A 21701-nucleotide genomic window follows, 5' to 3' on the forward strand; every position below is an offset into this window, starting at 1 on the left:
GTTTTTGCTCTGGAGACAAAGGACTACCAGAAAGTGCCAAGACATAGAGTAAAGCCGCATTGTTAGGCCCTGCCCTGGAGACCACAGAGTCTAATGCTGAATGGAGAGTCACAAAGCCCTTAGTGGGGGCTGGAGGAAATAAAATCCCAGGGAAATCAGTCACTATTTTGAGAAGCAGAAAAACATCTCTGTTTCTTGTAGCTTGGATTCCCATTGTCTAAGAGAGAAGTCGCTGAGTCACCCAATCACTCATGATCTCATGGAATCCATTAGCTCTGGCTGAGTCTCACTCATCTATCAGCCACTATGATCAGATAAAGTGGAATGGTGTGATGGTTGGAGAAGGCCCAGAAGACCTGGCTTTGGGCAAAGGCAGTGAGTGATTTGGGGGCAGGGAGAGGAGAAGCAGTACATTTTTTCTAGCTCATAAATTGAAGATGAAATCACCAGAAAGGGCTGCCAATAAAGCAATGCCCAGTAATCCTGCACTCGGGCAGAATTCTAAGGCCAAAGAGGCCCTGGAAGATTGGTCCTTTGAAGGGAGAATATCACCTAACACAATTCCAAGCACAAGGAGCTACTAGGACAGCCAACAGGAGACTAAGGTGAAGAATTTGCTTATGAAGCTTTCTTGAAGACCAAACATATCCATCTCCTCCCGCTGCCAAGGTGATCAAGGCCAGGTATTTTGACTTACACAATCTAATAGCATGAGACTGACCCTGAGGGTGAAGAGATAAATCATCGCATGACCTTCCTGCTGAAAACTTGAGAGAGCATTAAGAGGGTGGGAATACTAAAGATGTTATCCTCTGTGAGGGTGAGACCGGTGTGGTCTTTCGCTTCCTGTGTCCTTGAGGCAGCTCCAGAGAAAATGAAGGTGAGGGATGAGGGAGGCATCTCAGCCTGTGGGTAAGTCCAGGTCCTCTTTCTCAAAGTGTGGAGCAATGGTCAGAAAATACAACGGGTTTCAAGAACCGGCCTCTGCTAGGAAGATCCAACCCATTTCCAATTGGCTATGATATTTATGAAGCAAGGCAAGCCAGCAGAGTTTAAAATCCTAGGAGACACACTGATAACATGTGATAACCCAGCTTCAAAAGTTAGGCTCAATATGACAGTGAGAGAATCCAATAGGATCAGAGGGGACGTGGCTGCGCTTTGGAAAAGGTCAAGTGCGTGGCCAGTGGCAATGGTCCTTATTATTATCAAACCCCTCGGTCCCATCCTGGGAATGAGGGCACAAAGGGACAGCTCCCAGCAGAAAGTGTTGAGACATGGAGTAATCACAAGCTTTCCTAAGGTCACAAGATGAGTCAGTCGCAGACAAGTAATCTGTCTTTGCCTCAATAAATTTCCCTACTTAGTGAGTTTGGACAGCTCAAAGACAGCTTTAGTGCAGATAAACAAGCTTGTCCACAGTGGAACAAATGAGCAAGAGGTAGCACACTCTGCCCAGTGTCATTTCCTCCTCCCTACCTCTATAAAAAGCTCCCCCAGAAATGTTTAAGCCCCAGCTGAGTCCATTAACAGACCAAACACTGGAAGCCTATTTCAAATAGAAGGCGAAGTTTTAATGTGAATGCTGTCCCCACACGCCCCTCAAATTCAGATCTTTCCCTTCTCCAGTCTCTGTCAGTTCCCCCAGACAACTCTAAATAATAGAAAAGACTCTGAACTTTTATCTTCCCTCCAGTGATAGAAACTTTGCTCCCTTTCAAGCCAGTGGCTGCTGCTTCGCAGTCTCCAGAATAAGTTTCTTCCCAGAAGGCACCTCATTCCCTCATGCAATAGAGCTCCTGGGAGGTGTGCCCACCGATGTTTCAGACATATTTAGATGTGGGAGAACCCTGCGTGTGCAGCCAGACTGGGATCAAGGGAGAAAAAGGTAACAAATATGAAGTGCCTAGCATAGCACCTGTCGAGTACATTCTGGCTTTTATTCATGACTACATAGGGAATTCACCAATAATTTTTTTATTAAAGTATTTCTTTTCAATATATATATTTATTTGTTTTAATTTAATTTTTTTTTTTGAGACAGATTCTCACCCTGTCTCACAGGCTGGAGTACAGTGCTTGGCTCACTGCAACCTCTGCCTCCTGGGTTCAAGTGATTCTCCTACCTCAGCCTCTGGAGTAGCAGGGATTACAGGTGCCCACCACCATGCCCAGCTAATTTTTGTATTTTTAGTAGAGATGGGGTTTCATCATGTTGGCCAGGCTGGTCTCAAACTCCTGACCTGAGGTGATCCGCCCACCTCAGCCTCCCAAAATGCTGGGATTATAGGCATGAGCCACTGTGCCCGGCCCTTATTTATTTATTTTTGAGACAGGATCTCAATTTGTCCCCTAGGCTGGTGCGCAGTGGTGTAGTCATGGCTGGCTGCAGCCTCAAACTCCTGGGCCCACGCAATTCTCCCACCTCAGCCTCCTGAGTAGCTAGGACTAGAGATGTACACCACCACACCCAACTAATTTCTTGTAGAGATGGGGTTTTGCTACATTGCCCTGGCTGGTCTCAAACTCCTGGCCTCAAGCGATCCACCTGCCTCGGCCTCCCAAATCAGTGGGATTACAGAGGTGAACCACCATGCTCAGGTTCTTTTAAATTTAATTAAGAGCCTATTCTCATCTAGGCACTGGGCTAGGAGGGATGGAAAATGACAAATACATATAATTTGATTTCTACTTTAGGAAGTACAGAATTTAGAGAGGAGAAAACACACCTAGTCCGACATAGTACAGAGTTCAATAGAATATAAGTTGAAAGAAGGTCTAAACAAAGTTCTGAGGAAAGTAGATTCCTTTTCCTTGGTGGAATGGAGCAGGTGGCATCCAATGAAGTCTGGAGACTGTGCAGTACCTTCTACCACTGCACAAGGCAGCATCGGGATTCCGGAGGAAGGGGGAGATCTGGGGAAGAGGAGGGAATGCCACACTTAGGGATAGTGGGCTGGAAAGAGGTGAGAGCAGGAATGACAAACCAGTCTGGAAATGGAAGCTGAGGCACATTCCTGATGGCTTTGAGATGAAGGGACACCAACTAGAGGGCTATCGTAGCAGTCTGAGTCTGACCATAACCGCTCCAACTAGCGTGGGACTTGAGGAGCCGAAGGAAGGAAGCAGGCAGGAGCCAACCCAAATGTGTGCAGCATGGGGGATATGTGGGAAGTGGATGAGGCCTGAAATAGCTGCCTGCCCTGGGGCGAGGACTAGCACAAGGCCACAGAGGGTTGTGACATTGCTCTTCGTGTCTCTTCTCTCTAGCAGGTATGTGGTTGGAGCCTCTGCTGTAAATCTCGCCCTGAGTACTATCTGGAGACAGGGCTTCATTGGAGGACAGCTGCACATCTAATTTTAGGTTCATGCTAGAGAAGTAGGGCAGGTTTAATCTCCACGGGAGGGAGGAGTCATAGTGACACAACACTGGGCATCTGCTCCTACAAAGGCATCCCGGAATAACTCTCCCATAGCATGCTGGCGTTTGGAGGGTGATACTTAGCAGAGCTCTCCATGTCCCCTGACATGTCACTTCATCCCCTCCCTGCAAGACTCCCTCAAGCCCACAGGTTCTGTCATCCAAATGGCTTGGGTAGAATTCATTTGGGTATGTCTTAGTTACTATTTTCAGGATAGAGTTTGTGAAAGATGAAAATTGGCAGGAAGTTCTCATCTCCAGACTCTTCACCAGCCTCTGCCACCTGATCCGCAGCAGACAACCAGGCACCCCATAGTATCTGCATTAATAATGATTAACAATGTCACAGCATGTCAAAGCACACAACGTTTTTACACATTATTTTTTATTGCCCACAACAAACCTAGGAGGTAAGACTTGACATTCATGCTTTAAGAAATGTCAAAGTTTAGTTAAGAAAAGTTAAATGACTCGCCAAGGAATCTTCTAGAAGGAGGCTGACAGAGCAGGTCTTCCAATTTCATTACCTTTGTTCTTATCTTGCTGTTGATGAGTGAGGATAAGATAGAAAACAAGGTAGCTTTGGGAAAGAATTCAAAAGCAAAAGGAATAGATATTTAGCCTTTGAGAGGAAACAGCCATTTGATGGAGGAGAAAGACTCCTCTATCATTAAGCAAATTGTTCCATGGGTATGAGCCATGTAGATTTAAGCAAGCTTTAACTGCATATGATTGTCTTACTTATGATGGCTTTAGAAATAAAATGCTGGAAATAGACTGTGTGAGATACACCCGTGGTGGCTTAAGAGCTGAGGCTCCTGTATCAGACAGAGTTTAAATCCCAGCTCTTTCACTTAAAACCCAGCATGTTACTTAACTTCTTTCAGTTTCAGTTTATTTTCCAGTAAAATTGGGAACAATAATGGTACCTGCCTTGCAGAGCAGATGAGAGGCTCAAAGGAGGTAATGCATGCTAAGAGCTTAGCACAGTGCAGGGCACCTAATAAACACCATGCCAATGACAGCTATATTGTAACGGATGCTGGAAAAGCCTCTCTCCTACAGAGGTTTGGTTTTAATATAGCATTTGACTGCAGAAAGGGAGCCATCTTGCCCAAAATTTATGAAACAAACCAGACATATAGAAATACGCCCGAGGTCCCTGGAAGGCTCCTTTTGTTATTAGAAGCACCCCACCCCCACTCTTATTAATCCCTGGTATTACTTTCCCAATTGCCTCTGGAACCTTGATCAGATTTGTGCCTGAATTCAACTCCCTTTGCAGGAGGAAAAGAAAGCAATAACAAATGACAACTAATGTGAGTCTCTGAGGAGGAGGTGTCTATGCTTTGTTGATTTCTCCCAGCTACCAACAAGCTTAGCCTGAATGAGGAAGACAACAGAAGCTCCCAGAAAGGAGAGACCTAGTGCCTTGATGCCCATGGTTATGGGAAAAGGGCTTCCTAGGGGAGCCCTGCAAACAACATGGTGCCCACATGGCAAACAAGAGAAAACTGAGTGAGACGCGTATGTGGATGAGCCCAGCAGACGTCACGCAGATTTTCACATAACCTAAGGAAGAAGCCAGACATTCCTGATCTTCTGAACAGCTGAATTATGACAGCATCACATTAGAAGAAGCCTTGTGGATAGGGCGGAAAGGTCACAGATTGGTGACCAAAGAACATGTTGACGCTGCAGATGTCAGCAGCAAAGGCCTGCACACAGTGATAAAAATGAGACATATCCAAATCACATATATGTCCAAATGGACACGAGATGACAGAGGACAATCTGTGTTTGTCCATCAACACACGAGCACTACCATGACTTCTTAGAACTCAGATGCACTTGAGGAAGAAGGGCAGAACAGTGAAAACCCTGAATGAACCAAAGAATCACTAATTGGCATTAGATTCCCGATAAGACACTGCTTTATGTTTCCTGTTATCTGACATAAATGTAAATTCAAGACAGAGTAAAGTATAATATTATTGAAAATACAGAAATTTTTTTTGGTCCGTGATTTTTTTATTTTGAAGTTTTTACCTACTAGATGTGGGTCCTTAGTAGAATTTAATTGAATTTCACTTTGCAGTAAATTCACACCCTAGAGAAGATGTTTCCAAAATGAAATACATAAAACACTGACCCCCATTCTTCCCCTAAAGTTGATCTCAAAAAAAAAAAAAGGAAAAAGAAAAAAGACAGTTCCTGACTAAATAAGTTTTTGATTAGGGTATACTAAATAACAGATATTTTCTTTTTTTTTCTTTTTTTTTTTTTTTTTTTTTTTTTTTTTTTTTTTTTTTTTTTTTTTTTTTTTTTTTTTTTTTTTTTTTTTTTTGAGACGGAGTTTCGCGTTTCGCTCTTGTTACCCAGGCTGGAGTGCAATGGCGCGATCTCGGCTCACCGCAACCTCCGTCTCCCGGGTTCAAGCAATTCTCCTTCCTCAGCCTCCCGAGTAGCTGGGACTACAGGCATGCGCCACCATGCCCAGCTAATTTTTGTATTTTTAGTAGAGACGGGGTTTCACCATGTTGACCAGGATGGTCTCGATCTCTTGACCTCGTGATCCACCCGCCTCGGCCTTCCAAAGTGCTGGGATTACAAGCGTGAGCCACCGCGCCCAGCAACAGATATTTTCAATATGTGTTGGCTTTACAAAGACTCTGAGAATTCTTACAGTAAAGAAACCAGTATTCAATCCATTTCTCAACTTATTGGATGAGAATTTTTTTTCACTAAGATGTAGTGTATTTCACTCTAGGAAATGCTTGGTGTAGAGAGTTGCAGGTGAGAATGGATGATAATGGCATAACTGCGGTGACCCAAGAGAAAAATAATCAGGTGGAACATGAGCTTAAGATTGATGCTGGGATGCAGGAAATATCATGGTTGAGCATGGAAATGTTACTTGCCAAATGACCCCATCTATCTTGGAAATTGGCTGAATTTCTTCTAATATTCTTTCAAGGTCCTCGCTGAGTCACTCCCATAAATGATGGATCTTAATGGTCCTGAATATCTCTAAAGCCTTCATGTCTAACCATCTCCCTTTATAACTTGATGATTCACTCCACTCCAGCAAGCAGAGGCAGAGAGAATAGGCTGAGTTTCATTTTCCAATCATAAAAATACATCTCAAGACCAGCACATGACCATGATGGACTATTATAAGGCCCAGAACTCACGCCAGAAGTTTAACTGGCTGACTCTTTAGAAACCCTGTCATTTCTGGAATGTCTTTTGAGGATTATATTTATTTATGGTAGATTTGCTGTGAGTAAAAAGTAGATACCTGAGGGCTTCAGGCAAAAATAACATGAGGTTACCAGTGTGAAAGATCTGGATTCAAATCTCAACTCTACTATTTCCTAGCACGGTAACCTTGGATAAGGCTCTCTCCACATTTTGACTTCCTCATCTGGGGTTATCATGAAAATTAGAGGAAATGACCCATGGGTGTGGAGGGATGTAGGCTGGGAAGCAATAAAGACATTGCACCACATTTCCAAGGGAGAAGTCATCACTAAACGGAGCTAGAAGCACTATGAAAATACACATGGGACAATCTCCATCTCTCCATGTGTTACGAAAGGGGCAGAAGTATTACACAGCACTCTGTACCTGATTGATCGGGTGCGTTTTCGGGTGTAAGGAGTAATAACCTTGAAAAGCAGTTCCATGGCTCCATTAATTCCCAGCATGGCTCCCGTGGAGACTAAGAAAGACAAAAGTACTGTAGTTATAGCCACGAGTGGATGAGGTAAGGTTCAATACAACTTGAATTGACTCCTTTACGTCTTTAAAAGGGAACCTGATAAACAAGACAGCTCCCTTTCTTTTCTACCCTGGTTGCACGTTTCCCTATAGTTTCATACTTTGGTCTCCCATGACTAAGGTAATGACTTGACTATGGACTATACCTCAACTAGAATGTCAAACGAAGAATGAGTTCTTCCCGCTCAGCGGTAACTAGGCTGGGAAGTTTTTGCCTTTTTGCCCAATTGAGTGGTTATAAAAGCATTGTCGTAGATCTGAATGATAGAAAGAAACTCAAAAGAGGTATCTGGTTAGATAAATACAACTTTTTGATGTCACTCTTGTCTCCAAGGATGCCCCAGACTCTCTCCAATATTCCCAGGACCCGACTTCACTTAGATCACTTTAAATAGAGCTCTGCTCATGTCAAAAAAAAAAAAAAAAACAAGATAAGTCCAAAGGACACAACATAGAACCAGTAAGCAAGGGGGGCAAAATATCAGAGGGAGAAGGAAAGAAGGTTATCTTCCAAGGTGTGACTCTCGTCCGTCTTTCCTCCATTGCACTTGTGTTTTTTAAGACGAAGACCTGTGAATGCCTTGTGCTTTAGGCTAGCCTTGATCTGAGAAAAATAAGTGGAACAAGAGGTCTTAGAGAAGCAAAGAGAGGAAAACAAGGGTGGCTGATACTGAATTGCTTCAACCGTCAGGAAAGGAAGTCAAATGGAAATCTGAAGACTCCTCATCCGACTACAGTCTATCAGATAGGGACTGAGGCTGATGTCTTTGCTATTGCAGAGTGCATGTTCCTGGAACATCCCCTACATATATGTCCCTCCTGAAGCTAGTACATGAAGTAATTGCCTGGATCAAAATTCAGAGATTTGGCATCCTAGTCCTGACCATCAATCTTCCACTCTTGTGGCTACTCACTCAGCTCTTACTTCCGAATTGAGAAAACATATTAGAGAAAACTTTTGGCAAGTAATTCAACAAAATTCTGTTAATCGAGTTAAGGAAGATTTAATTTTAAATGCACTGATTCTAACATGAAAGACTTTAGGCATGGAACCGGAAGAGGATAACAATAAGAAATCTTCACTGAGTTCGCCTTTGTGGATGCCTGTCCAAGGTTACATCTCCGGCAGCTCTGTAAACATCCTCACTGGCCATCTTAGAGCTTCCAAAGGGTTCATTGGCTCTCACAGGCCCATTAGGGTTCCAGCCAACTCCTTCTGAAGATAGGAGCTATTTAGAAAGCTTTGCTGGAACATTCCACAGTAGCTACCAATTCACGGAAGAGATAGTAATCCACAGGCTTCTTGAACTGTGCTTGCCTCTCATCTGTAAAGCCGATGTATACAGATTGACAGTATAATTTTTTAAAATATCTTATGGAACAGTGAGTTGGTACAATCAACATAGGCTTAGAGGATGAATCAAATAGCTATCTCCTCATACGCACAGGAAAAATCCCAGGACTTCTCACAACTCCAGCTGAAGAAATTGTTCAAAATCTCCATAACAATTATATTTAAGGAAGGCAAGCTTTTCAGCCTAATTATTCTTTAGGAAACCAGAAAATGCTTCCAATTTTGTTCTGCTGGCATGTTGCAAATGTGGATGGCATACCTTCTAACTATTCATTAATGAGAGTTGTGCTTTATACACGGCCACAGTTCCTCTTTTCCTTTATTAGATACGAGTGTATAGAGATTTATTCAGCCTTTCCCTAATGCTCTCTAGTTTTCAGGTCAATATATGGGAGATGGGTGAATAGAGGCTCCACCTGTGAACAAGAATTCAAGTATCTATCCCATTATTCCCCAGGAAGACTTTCTCTTTATGAGTCCTCCATGTCTATTAAGAGAATTTACTAATGAAAATCAGGTTATTGTGGCCGGGCACAGTGGCTCACACCTGTAATCCCAGCACTTTGGGAGGCCAAGGTGGGTGGATCACCTACGGTCAGGACTTGAGGATCAGCCTGGCCAACATGGTGAAACCCCGCCTCTACTAAAATACAAAAAATTAGCCAGGCATGATGGCAGGTGCCTGTCATCCCAGCTACTTGTGAGGATGAGGCAGGAGAATCGCTTATCACTTGAACCCGGGAGGCGGGGGTTGTAGCCGAGCCGAGGGCACACCAGTGCACTCCACCCTGGGTGACTTGGTGAAACTTTGTCTCAAAAAAATGAAAAGTGACAAAATAAATTTCTTTTTTTTTTTTTAATTTTATTGCATTTTAGGTTTGGGGGTACATGTGAAGAACATGCAAAATTGTTGCATAGGAACACACGTGGCAGTGTGATTTGCTGCCTTCCTCCCCATCACCTACATCTGGCATTTCTCCCCTTGCTATCTCTCCCCAGCTTCCCACCCCCCACCGTCCCTCCCCTATTTCCCCCCAACTGACCCCAGTGTGTAGTGCTCCCCTCCCTGTGTCCATGTGTTCTCATTGTTCAACACCCGCCTATGAGTGAGAACATGCGGTGTTTGATCTTCTGCTCTTCTGTCAGTTTGCTGAGAATGATGGTTTCCAGGTTCATCCATGTCCCTACAAAGGACCCAAACTCATCGTTTTTGACGGCTGCATAATATTCCATGGTGTATATGTGCCAAATTTTCCCTATCCAGTCTATCGTCGATGGGCATTTGGGTTGGTTCCAGGTCTTTGCTATTGTAAACAGTGCTGCTATGAACATTCATGTGCATGTGTCCTTATAGTAGAACGATTTATAATCCTTTGGATATATACCCAGTAATGGGATTGCTGGGTCAAATGGAATTTCTATTTCTATGTCCTTGAGGAATCGCCACACTGTCTTCCACAATGGTTGAACTAATTTACACTCCCACCAACAGTGCAAAAGTGTTCCTATTTCTCCACATCCTCTCCAGCATCTGTTGTCTCCAGATTTTTTAATGATCGCCATTCTAACCGGCATGAGATGGTATCTCAATGTAGTTTTGATTTGCATTTCTCTGATGACCAGTGATGATGAGCATTTTTTCAGATGTTCGTTGGCCTCACGTATGTCTTCTTTTGTAAAGTGTCTGTTCATATCCTTTGCCCACTTTTGAATGGGCTTGTTAGTTTTTTTCCTGTAAATCTGTTTTAGTTCTTTGTAAAGCCACACAGACTGTGGTATTTTGTTAAGACAGCCCTAGCAGAGTAATAGTAATCATTATTACACTATAGTTTTGTAAAGGATGAAACTGAGGTCCCATAGGTTAAGTACTCATGTTTCTTGACTCATAAGAAATAGAATCACAGTCAAACTCAGGTCTTTTTGGCTCTAAGCCCACATTCTTTCGCCTACAGACTATAGAACCTCTAAATAATTGGCACTTTCATTTCACAGGAAGGGAACTCAGAAAGGAGAAATGAAAGTCTATGCTCATTATATATGAGACAGAAGCTATAGGATCTAATGTATTAATAAAAAGTTTCCATATGGAATAGAATTAAAATGAGTTCTGGAGTTAGAAATTATGCCCTCGTGAGTTTGTATCTGTATGAATTCAAGCAATTGCTTCACTTTTTTTTTTGTTTTTGAGACAGGGTCTTGCTCTGTTGCCCAGGCTGGAGTGCAGGGGCATGTTCATTGCTCACTACAGCCTTGACTTCCTGGGCTCAAGTGATTTTCCTACCTCAGCCTTCCAAGTAACTGGGATTACAGGCACGTGCTACCACACCCAGCTAATTTTCTGTATTTTTAGTAGAGACCAGGCTGGTCTCCAACTCCTGGGCTCAAGTGGTCTACCCACCTCAGCCTCCCAGAGGGCTGGGATTACAGGCGTGAGCCACCATGCTCAGCCTTGCTTCACTCTAAATTTTTCTTTTTCTAAGCTATAAAATTGTGGGTCTAAATACAAAATTGTTATGATAATTAGAAATAAATCAGGAGTCAGCAAATAAGTATCAACTGGGCTATGATGTTCCTAATAATTACCTGGAGGACCCTGTTGAGAAGGACCATGGGGTTTTTTTTTTTCAATGGTAAGGGACGTTGTATTCAACAAGTAATTTCAGGAATATGGTAGAGAGGTTTGTGATGTGAGAGTCATTTTGCCCAGATACAACACTTGAATATGACTAGGACTAAATAAAGTCTGTCCTTCTCCTGTCATAGATCTTTTTTACCTTGTAGTACTAATAGAAAAGTCTAGAATGCTATCATGTGTGATACCCAAGGAGAAACACTATTGAAGTCTATCTGTAGGACCAGACAAGAGCTCTGCCTGGCTAAGGAGAAGATGAAGAAGTAACTTCTCACCTCCACGGTGTCTGGGTTGTCAGCCTCCTTTTATTTATCTGACTGGGACCACCATGTGTATCACCCACCCATGCCTTTCTTCCAACCAGACCCTCACGCAGTTTCCTTGTGTCCCTGCCCAGGTTTGGAAGCCATCCCCGAGAGTCACAATAGAGTCACTCACCACTGGAGGCAAACACACGCAGAGCCCAGAGACAGTGAAGGAGGTTCTGGCCATGGGATAGGTTCTTCCTGGCCAGAATCAAGGTGACATCAAGTGCTTCCAGTTCCAGGGCCTTCCGTCCAATCTTTTTATCTAAGAACACAAATCAATCTAGCTTAGTGGCACTCCACATTGATTCTGGATGGTATAGTGTGTGAAGTGGAGGAAAGGGAAGATGGTGAAGGAGGAAGATAATCATAGCCAAAGACATTTTTCAGACCTAGTGACAAATGCTGCTAAATGTGTCCCCACGAGAACCAAATGAATCAAAAGAGCTAATTTGGGCTACACATATTTACATGCAAGCTTGTGGGTTGAATAACTCTCAAGCCCCTATATTTAGGGTGTCCTCATACATTAACCACAGTTCAACTGGGAATAAAGTTCTTCCTTTAAGACAATTCTAGAATGAAGAATATTTAATATTCTTGATATTAATATAATTCTTGATATAACATTAAAAAGTAATGTATCAACTTGGATTGAATCTTCCTCTGAGTATGTCTGTAAAAGACAGTTGGGAACATGTGGAGAAACTGGAATAAATATAAGTTACGTGTGTATCTTTTATTTTATTAGGTTTGTAGTAATAGTAATTGTGATTATGTAGGGAAATGTCTCTTTTCAAAGAAATGCACTTGAAAGGATTTAGGAGGAAAATGCTACCCGTAATTTCTCTTAAAATATTTCAGATAAAAATAAATAGGTGAAGAAAATATGGAAATATGCTAACAACGGTTAGAACTAAGTTTAGGTACATTAGAGGACATCTTTCTATATGACAGTTTTCATAATAAAAAGTCAAAATATAGTTTTAAAAAAATAATTTTTTCCCTCTAATATTTCTAACTTACTGCTCCAAATAACCTAACTTCTAGTGTTACAAATAAGTCCTTATTATTTTAATAATTAGGAAATAAGCATAAAAAAGAAACATTTTCTTTTCCTTGTCCCCGCTACGATACCAGTCAATGGGTAATGTCTAATCATCATGTTTGTTTTTGCAAGAATACATCTCTATCAGATTCATCGCAGGTAGAAATGAATTAAACGGAAATAAAATCCTAAACCTGATTTACTGATATGTACCTCTGGGCCAAAGGACACCAGCAAAGAGGTTGCAACTAAACCTACATAACTGATTCCCTTCATCAGAAAAGAGATATCTATCCCATTCCTTCATGAGCATCCAACCTTATTTCTGTTCTGTTCAGGTCAGCCTAGAGCAACTTGAATGTCAGTGTCAAGGACTATAACCCCTTGATGGCAGAAACTGTGGTGATGTAATCACTACAATAGTAATATCAAGGTGAATAACTTGGAAATCACTGGCCTGGTGTATCTCTCATGTCTCTCTTTCTCCTATAAAACCTGTATGACCCTAGTTTTCCAGGGTCCTGAACCACATGCTAAGCACGTGACATATAATACCTTGTTTAATCCTCATATCGCCCTAAAATTAAGTAAAGTATCCACATGGGATTGGCTCCAGGATTCTCACAGATACCAAAATCCATGGATGCTCAAATCCCTGATATAAAATGGTATAGTATTTGCATACTACCTACACACATCCTCGTACCTTACATCATCTCTAGATTACTGTAATACTTAATCTAATGTAAATGCTACGTAAATATTTGTTATTCCGTTTTGTCTAGGGAATAATGACAAGAAAAAAGTCTGTACATGTTTAGTACAGATACAGTAGTTTAAGTATTTTCAATCCAAGGTTAACTGAATCCATGGGTGCAGAACCCACAGAAATGGAGGGCCAACTGTACAGATGACTCTATTTTACACAAAGATAACCCTATTTTATATAAAGGTACAATGCTCAGAAAGTTTAACTACTTTGCCCAAGGTCACACAGCTAGTAAGTGTCAGGGCCAGAACTGAAACCCAGGTCTGACTCCCCAGCTTACACTGTTTATGACCGAGGGATGTATCAGGTCTCTGTGATCCTTTCCTGGAGTTCACATGACCCACTCTTTGGTTTACTGATTTCTCATTCTTGAAGTTTTAGCTCAAATGTTACCTCTCCTGACCACACCAGTCTAGAGTAGCATCACTCTTGCTTCCTCTTACATCACTCATCATAGTCTGCTATTGCCAAGTTATTTGTGGATTTGCTGGCCTCCTCCACTTGAACATAATTCCATGAGAGCAGGTCCTTAATTTCCTTGGTCATCATGATGTTCCTAGTGCCTAAAGCACCTGACCCTAGGAGACATGCAGTAAATATCTGTTCAATATTCACTGAGTGAATTGTATTGATTTTTTTCTGGGACGTGCTCATGCAGGTGCTGGCAAAAAGCCTAGTGCTCCATCATTATCAGCAGAATGTTAAACAGACCCAAAGTGGAGATCCAAATATTGAAAGGAAGAGTACTCCAGAACCCATGGGCCCTTGGCTGCCACTGATAGCTCTGGACATCAAAGGTCTGCTTTTCAGAGGATCTGAGCTTCTCAGCTGTGACCTATATAAGACTCAGCACACAATTAGAACTTAACACTTGCAACTCATTTGCAATGTTTGCCTGAGTCCTAAGTGCCCATGCTTTTAAACTGTGCTCCAAGAACTTCTAGAATTTTAGGGAAATGTTTCAGGCTTTTCCTTGGTAAAAGAGAAACGTCTATGGAGCCAAAATGGAAAGAACTCTAGGCCCTTCCCCCATCTTCCCTTCAACTAGGAATGTTCCACTTCTTTGTGACTTGTAGTGGATTGAATAGCGGCCCCAAAACATTCATGTCCACCCAGAAGCTCAGAATGTTATTCTTTCCGGAAATAGGGTCTGTGCAGATTTTATTACTAAAGATTAGGTCATACAAATTAGAGTAGGCTCTAAATCCTACGACTGATGGCCTTACACAACAAGGAAAAGATACAGAGGAGAACCACATGTGAAGATGGAGGCAGAGACTGGAGTGAAACATCTACAGTCCAAGAAACAGCAAGGATTTCTGGAACCCTCAGAGGAGAGAGGCATGGAACCAATTCTCCCTCAGGGCCTCCAGAAGGAACCAAAACCTGCCAACACTTGATGTCGGACTTCTGATCTCCTAACACTCTTCTGTTATGTTAACCTAGTCAGTTCGTGGCCATTTGTTATGGCAACCTTAGGAAAACAGTACACTTGTATAATAGACTTTCTTTTTTTAACTTTTATTTTAAGTTCAAGGGTAAATGCGCAGGTTTGTTACATAGGTAAACTTAGGTCATGGGGATTTGTTGTATGGGTTATTTCAGCACCCAGGTATTAAGCCTAGTACCCATTAGTTATTTTTCCTAATCCTCTCCCTCCTCTTACCCGCCATCCTCCGACAGGCCCCAGTGTGCATGATGTTCTCCTCTGTGTCCATGTATTCTCATCATTTAGTTCACACTCATAAGTGACAACATGAGGTATTTGGTTTTCTGTTTCTGCTTGAGTTTGCTAAGGGTAATGGCCTCCAGCTCCACTCATGTCCCTGCAAAGGACATGATCTACTTTTCATAGCTGTATGATATTCCACAGTGTATATGTACCACACTTTCTTTATCTAGTCTATTACTGATGGGAATTTAGGTTGTGTCCATGTCTTTGTAATTGTGAATAGTGCTGCAATGAATGAATGCAAGCATCTTTATAATAGAATGATTTATATTCTTTGGGGTATATATGCCCACTAACGGGATTGCTAAGTTGAACGATATTTCTGTCTTTAGGTTTTTAAGGAATCACATTGTCTTCCACAATGGTTGAACTTACTTATACTCCTACCAACAATGTATAAGTGTTCTTTTTTCTCCACAGCCTTGTGATGCAACTTTTAGACATGTTCCATTTATTTTTTAAATAATTAAACACTGCGTTGGAGTACTCCTCTCCTTCCCCCCATATGGTCCATGCCCCATGTAGCCCATGTTTGTTCTGGGCTCTGTCCTGAGCACCATACCTTGGATGAGCTGACATCTAAGTCAACAAAACTGTTTCTCCTAAAGGTCTGGTCCTGCCATCACCACCAAGGTGTCCAGAACCTCCCTGCCACTTCCTCCCTGTGCTTCTCCACCAGAGCTTCCCAAATTGTACTCATCAAAACAACCCTAGAAGTGCCTTATTAGTTAGTTTTAGGTCTTGGAGTATGAGTACCTCTTAGGCCAACTTTGGCCAGCAGCCGGAAGAGAGGCAGGAGGATGTCATAGTCTGGAGGAGCTGTCCTCGCTGTGTCTACCAGGGTCTGCAGAAGAGCCTCACTGCCACCCTTGCTGATCATGTAGTGAATCCTCCGGTCTGTGCCTAAGGGGAAGCCAGAGGAAGGATGAGCCACAAGTAATAACCCCCATTTTTCTTGGAGCAGAAGACAGACCTCACAGCTAGAGACAGAGAAAGAATTAGTTCATTTCAACTATACAAAATTCTGTAGTTCTTAAAGCAACCTGTGTTAAAGTTGTACTATCAGGTAAGGAAAGAGGGTTGTGAAATAGAAAAATAGTGGAATATTTAAGAATCTAGTATTGGTCATCTGCAACACATGTAATATACAGAGCTTGCCTGAGAATCTGTTGAATATTTGGTACACGTGTGTATACCTGTGTGTACATGTTGTCATTTTCATATAGGCTTTTGTATTATCATATACTTAGAACAGGGAATATCAGTATCCCTCTGCTGTACATTTGAATCTTCTGTAACAAGGATTGGGATGATGACCTAATCTGGAATCACTGTATTGATGGCATAATGATTTTCTGATTTTCAGAAACTGATGGGAGAAAATTGCAGAAACTACTGGAGTAGTACCTTGAGAAAGAAACATCCAATCATTCTATCTAGGGAATTTTGAAGGAGTCTAGAGCTTTGATGAACTACTGGTCTTTCTACCTAAGTACAATTTTGAACAGGGGTCTCCTCCACCTTGCCCAAGGACAAAGTCAAAAGCAACGATTTCATTTCGACTTTCCCTTGGTTAATTCTCTCTATACACAGGGCAAAGTTGACCTAACCAAGGTGGCCAAGAGGGTGGGACACTATCAAAGAACAACATCTGATTTTTTATCCTAATGAAAAGTAGCATTCTCTGAAAGAGGTGCAGTAATCACCACCTTATCAGAGGGAGAACTTCAAGGTTTCATCCTAAGAGTTTCAGACACCTCTGAACAAACATAAGACAGCACTATCCCAGAGACAAGTGACTTCACTTACACAGACCCCACTCAAAAGACTAAATGGAAGTCATCCTGCTAATAGAAGGCAGTACAAACCATGGTAAGACCCCAATATGATGGGCCCCTTCCTCTTGAAGCCATAACCTTCAGGGTCTGTGGGTCTGGAGCGTCATTTATTTCTGACATTGCCTGTTCAGTGTTAACATCTATTTCTAGAGTAATGTGGCCAGCATACATAAAAATGCAAATTGAGTGAATGTCGGAATGTTTAAAAATCTCACTAGGAACTTGAGCTAATAGAAGCATGCTCCAGTTAACTCAGTTGATTCCAATGTAGTCGACTCTGTCATCTTATCTCTGAAAACGTGATGCTTACCCACTTCCAAGTTCAGCTCCTGCCTGATATTTCTGTCTCTACTTGAAAAGCTTCCGATACTTGGCTCTCTTAAATAGGCCACATGGAAGAGAGCAGAGGGAGAAGAGGGGTAGACCCACAGAAAGTTACTACTAAGTCTACTTTCCTCTTCAGTGTTGGGTAAGAAGACTGATTGTGAGTACAATCAGTCCAGGTTACTTGGGTCTCATTAACCTTAGAGAAAAAAGATAGGCTAGTGATGCTGCCTCTCACAGGAAACTGAGGCAAGAGCAAACCCCCAGGCCACGGAGGTCCCTGGGAGAGATCACAGCCGGGAGGCTCCGCGTCCACCCTATGAAAGCATGAGAGCATGGCCTACTCACCAACAGAAAGAAGATCTCCGAGGACCTTGAGGATGGTCAGGATGGACTCCTTGTCAGAGGAGGTCTGCAATGAGAATGCAGGCAGCCATATTTAAGAAGGAACGCAAGAGAAAAAAGTTGGATGCTCAGAGATGCAAGCGGAATGGCAGGACTCTACCTCCTGCCATGGAGAAAGACTTACTGCAGAGAAAGGACAGACAAGGGGACTCACTTGATCAGGGACCCAGGGGCTGCACCTCCCCCCATATTTAGTCTTCAGAACCCCTCTTTGCAGACCTAACTTGTAGTAACATCAGCAGGATGAATAAGAGAATCAGCAATAATGACTTATACAGAAAACAAGGAAGTAAAAGGGCTTCGTGGGCCAGGGCAGCACCGGTCTGTTCCTTCAGTAGGCTTGGCTTATTTTTACATGCAGCACAGAGGCAAGAAACAGAAATTCGCTAAAATGTTCTGATGCAAAGCCTCCCTGACTGACAAGAATGAACTCCTACTTTTCTTAAGAGAATCCCAGAGTGACACCAAATCCTATTATGAAAAAACTCTAAGGGATCTCTGCAATGCTTGATACTCTATCCTTTGTTATACAGAACAGAACCCTGAGTTCTGAGACAGTGTGGACTTGCTGAGTCTCCTTGCATAATACGTACAGAAAAGCCAGAAGTATAGCTCAGCCCAGGCTCCCAAAATCAGTGCAGTGCTCTTTGCATTACAAGATACTTGGAGGAGAGGGTGTTTTATTTAAAGCAAAGCCTTAATCTTCCCATTAATAAGACTCATGTTTCTCATCTGCTTCAAAGACCTCTACAATTCCCCATCACATATAGGATAAAGTCATAGCTCATTAATAAAATTTTCAAAGCTCTTTATGATCTTGCCCTTCTTATGTCTCCAGCTTCATTATTCATCATAACACCCCCACCTGAAATATATGCTTCAGTAACATGGAACTCCTTGGAAGTTTTCTGCTCAAACCATGCCATCTCATGCCTCTGTGTCACTGAGGATAAAAATTGATGACAGAACAATCTTCCTTCAGGGGGCTCCAGGCCTGGCTGAGAGGAACAGCTGGCATACAGGACCCAAGACAGCAACAGCTGTGACGAAGGTAAACCGGGAGAAGTAGAGAGAACGCTAGAAGGGAGCATTGAACCCAGGCAGGTCCATGAGTGATGACTCTTGAGAAACATTTGGAAGCTAAACAGGGTCAGGCCTCGCTGGTACTTGGATGGGAGACTCTTCGGAAACCAAGTTGAAAGGGGAGAAAAAGTGTTCCTGCTGTGATGTAGCTCTGTGTGCTCCAGGGGCAGCACCCAGAGCATGGGGAGGCTGGAGGATGGGTCCACCTGCAGTATGACCGGACTGAATAAAGCAGATGGTGAAGGGAATTACACATTATTTGTGGGCAAGAACTAGGTTTCATTCATCTCTCTGTTCCCACTTCACAAGGTGTAATAGCTAATCCATATATTTTATTAAATTAATTCCTCCAGCTAAGGAATGGCCTGCTTTATTACAATGCCCACTGATACTCCCTGAGAACAAGCATTGCTTCTACACTTCTGTTGTATCTGCCAGCAGGGATACAGAACTGGGCATATGGTATGTATTAAATCAACACCCTTAAATTGGTTTGACCTGTGGCCAACATCATATGCTGCACACACAGCCATTCCTCTGGAGTTGCCTAGAAGAAAGCCTCATTTGCCTCAAATACAGAATGGCCACGTGCCGACAGAGTATGTGGGTCCCTCTCCCCTGCCCAGGGAATGGGCCACGGCTCATCTCCTCTAAGCTTTCTCTCTTTCCTGTGGTCGGATTGGAGGTAGATATGAACCCAGATCAGGAATAGAAAACCCGAGAGGATGTCTGCAGGAGGATTTTGGAAAAAAATTTTCTCCAGGAGTTAAAAAAAAAAAAAATTTAAACAAAACACAAAAATATTTCCTGTGTTTGGACACTGTCATATGAAAAGACAATTTTGGGTCCTCAGTAAGTGTTAAGCCACCAGATCAACTCTATGGATCCACCCACCTGTTGACTTTCAGATAAGTGAAATAATGAATATCTTCATTTCTAAAAGCCACTTTTAGTAAATTTGGATGTGACGGAGAAAAGAACGTTTTACACCTCCATGTGCTCTCTTCCCAAGTACTGCGGTCTTAAAAAGTATGAAAGAAATTGGTTTCACAAAGCAACCAGAGAGTCAACTCACCAACAAAATCCTGCCATCCCATAGAAACTAAGAGACAGTGTGGTCAGTTCCTAATGCCCGCACTCAGCTCTGAGCCAGAATGGGGCAGCACAAAATGGTTTCACTTTAAGTAAAAATTACGGCTATCAGTGGAGAAAAATAATCTCAACCAGCATTAATTTATGTACTGCTACATTTACCAATAAACGTTTTATACTATTTAGAAAAATAACACAAAGCTGTTATCTCACCCACAGTAATAATAAATGAGCAATTAAAGAAGGCAGATGTGATGTGCCTCAGTTTTCCTTTAATGATCCTTTTAAATGAAACATCAAGTAATCCCTGGTTGTTGAAGACATTGCTATTAAAAAAAAAAAAAAATCTATCTACCAAGCTTTCAGGGAGACTCAGGGAATTGGAAGAACAGTGTCTTTCATAGTCTATGGGGTTTTGAACTGCAATTTTCTCAAATACTGTTTTGAGCGCGTCACTCCCTGCTTTAAAATCTTCTAAGTTTCCCTATTGCCTTCATCCTCTCAACTCCTCATCACGGTATAAAAATGATGGCCTTTGGGTGGGCACACTGGCTCATACCTGTAATCCCAGCACTTTGGGAGGCCAAGGCATGCGGATCACAAGGTCAAGAGATCGAGACCATCCTGGGCAACATGGCGAAACCCCGTCTCTACTAAAAATACAAAAATTAGCTGGGCATGGTGGCGCACGCCTGTGGTCCCAGCTACTTGGGAGGCTGAGGCAGGAGAATTGCTTTAACCCAGGAGACAGAAGTTGCAGTGAGCCAAGATCACATTACTGCACTCCAACCTGGGTGACAGAGCAAGACTCTGTCTCAAAAGAAAAGAAAAAGAAAAAAAGAAAATGATGCCCTTCACATCACTCTGCCTTTGGAGGCTCACCTGCAGCCACTCCTCCTATCTATGCCAGTGATACAGAACCAGTATTGATGCACCAAGAGCATCATGGGTACCTCTGCTCTCAAGTCTGGGCTCATGCTGATGCAGGCTTAAGTGTCATTTCTCCCCACTCCTTGGAGCACATGTTAATTCCCAGCTCCAGTTCCTTTTCTATATAGTTTTCCCTGCTAACCTGCCTTCCCCGCACCCATTATCTACAATTGCCACACGTCTGCTCATGTTGGGCACCACACAACTCCAGGGTGCTGCTCACAAAGATTACAACGTGATTGGTGCCCTGCCAAGCGGGGCAGTGTGGTGGCCTGGCCTCTCCAAGAACAGAACGATTTGTTCCAATTATTTGTTCTGTTTTCCAACAACACTTTGTAAATATCTTTTATTAAAATTCTTATTTGAACCTGATTATTTTCTTATATCTCTGTTCTGGTTGTCTATTGTGGGATAACAAACTACCCCAAAACTTAATGGCTTAGAACAATGTCCTTTTTATTACAGCTGTGGATTTTGTGGGTAGGTAAATTTGGCTAAAACTTGGCTGGGAGATTCTTCTGCTTCCCATGGTATTAACTGAGGTCACTCAGGGGCACTCACCTGGCAGATGCCCTAGACTGGAGGGTCTATGACAGTTTCAATCATGTCTAGCACCTTGGCAGGGACAGCTGGAAGACTGGGGATACCTTGGACTGTTGACCAGAATGCCCACAAATGTCTTTTTAAGCATAATAGTCTTAAGGCACTTGGACTTCTTCCATGGCTGCTGGCTTCCCCCAGACCAAGCATTCCAAAAGAACTGGGTGGAAGTTGCAAGGCTTCTTTTGTCTTAGCCTCAGAAGACCAAACGTTACTTCTGCTCCATTCTATTGATTAGTCAAATCAATCTGGATGCTAGTACAAATTCAAGGGGAGGGGAGTTAGATTCTACCCCTCAACTGGAGGCATAGAAAAGAATTTCCAGCCACTTTTAACCTTCCACACTCACTTTAGACTGTGAGCTCCTCTAGAGCCAGATTTTTCA

At 42.6% G+C, this 21701-nt stretch overlaps 1 protein-coding gene across 1 annotated transcript; it reads right to left on the reverse strand.

The window, feature by feature from the left end:
• Positions 1-4999: 4999 nt before the first annotated feature.
• LOC108289880 (cytosolic carboxypeptidase 4-like) lies at positions 5000-17628 on the reverse strand. The gene is made up of 5 exons (XM_037731691.1): positions 17555-17628; positions 15801-15947; positions 11629-11760; positions 7052-7145; positions 5000-5139 (listed from the first exon to the last, which is right to left on the reverse strand). The coding sequence occupies exons 2-5, from the start codon at positions 15922-15924 to the stop codon at positions 5085-5087; spliced, it is 405 nt and encodes a 134-aa protein (XP_037587619.1). The 5' UTR covers positions 15925-15947; positions 17555-17628; the 3' UTR covers positions 5000-5084.
• Positions 17629-21701: the final 4073 nt, after the last annotated feature.

The sequence above is a fragment of the Cebus imitator genome, unplaced genomic scaffold (genome assembly GCF_001604975.1).
Source record: "Cebus imitator isolate Cc_AM_T3 unplaced genomic scaffold, Cebus_imitator-1.0 Scaffold416, whole genome shotgun sequence".
In the NCBI taxonomy this organism is placed as follows: domain Eukaryota; kingdom Metazoa; phylum Chordata; class Mammalia; order Primates; family Cebidae; genus Cebus; species Cebus imitator.

Coding starts and splice junctions, on each gene's coding strand:
- LOC108289880 (XM_037731691.1), bottom strand. CDS start 15,924: ATGATCAGCAAGGGTGGCAGTGAGGCTCTTCTGCAGACCCTGGTAGAC. Junction 11,761..15,800: donor GGCCAAAGTTGGCCTAAGAG/GTACTCATACTC, acceptor TTGTGTTCTTAG/ATAAAAAGATTGGACGGAAG. Junction 5,140..7,051: donor AAACGCACCCGATCAATCAG/GTACAGAGTGCT, acceptor CACTGTGTGCAG/GCCTTTGCTGCTGACATCTG.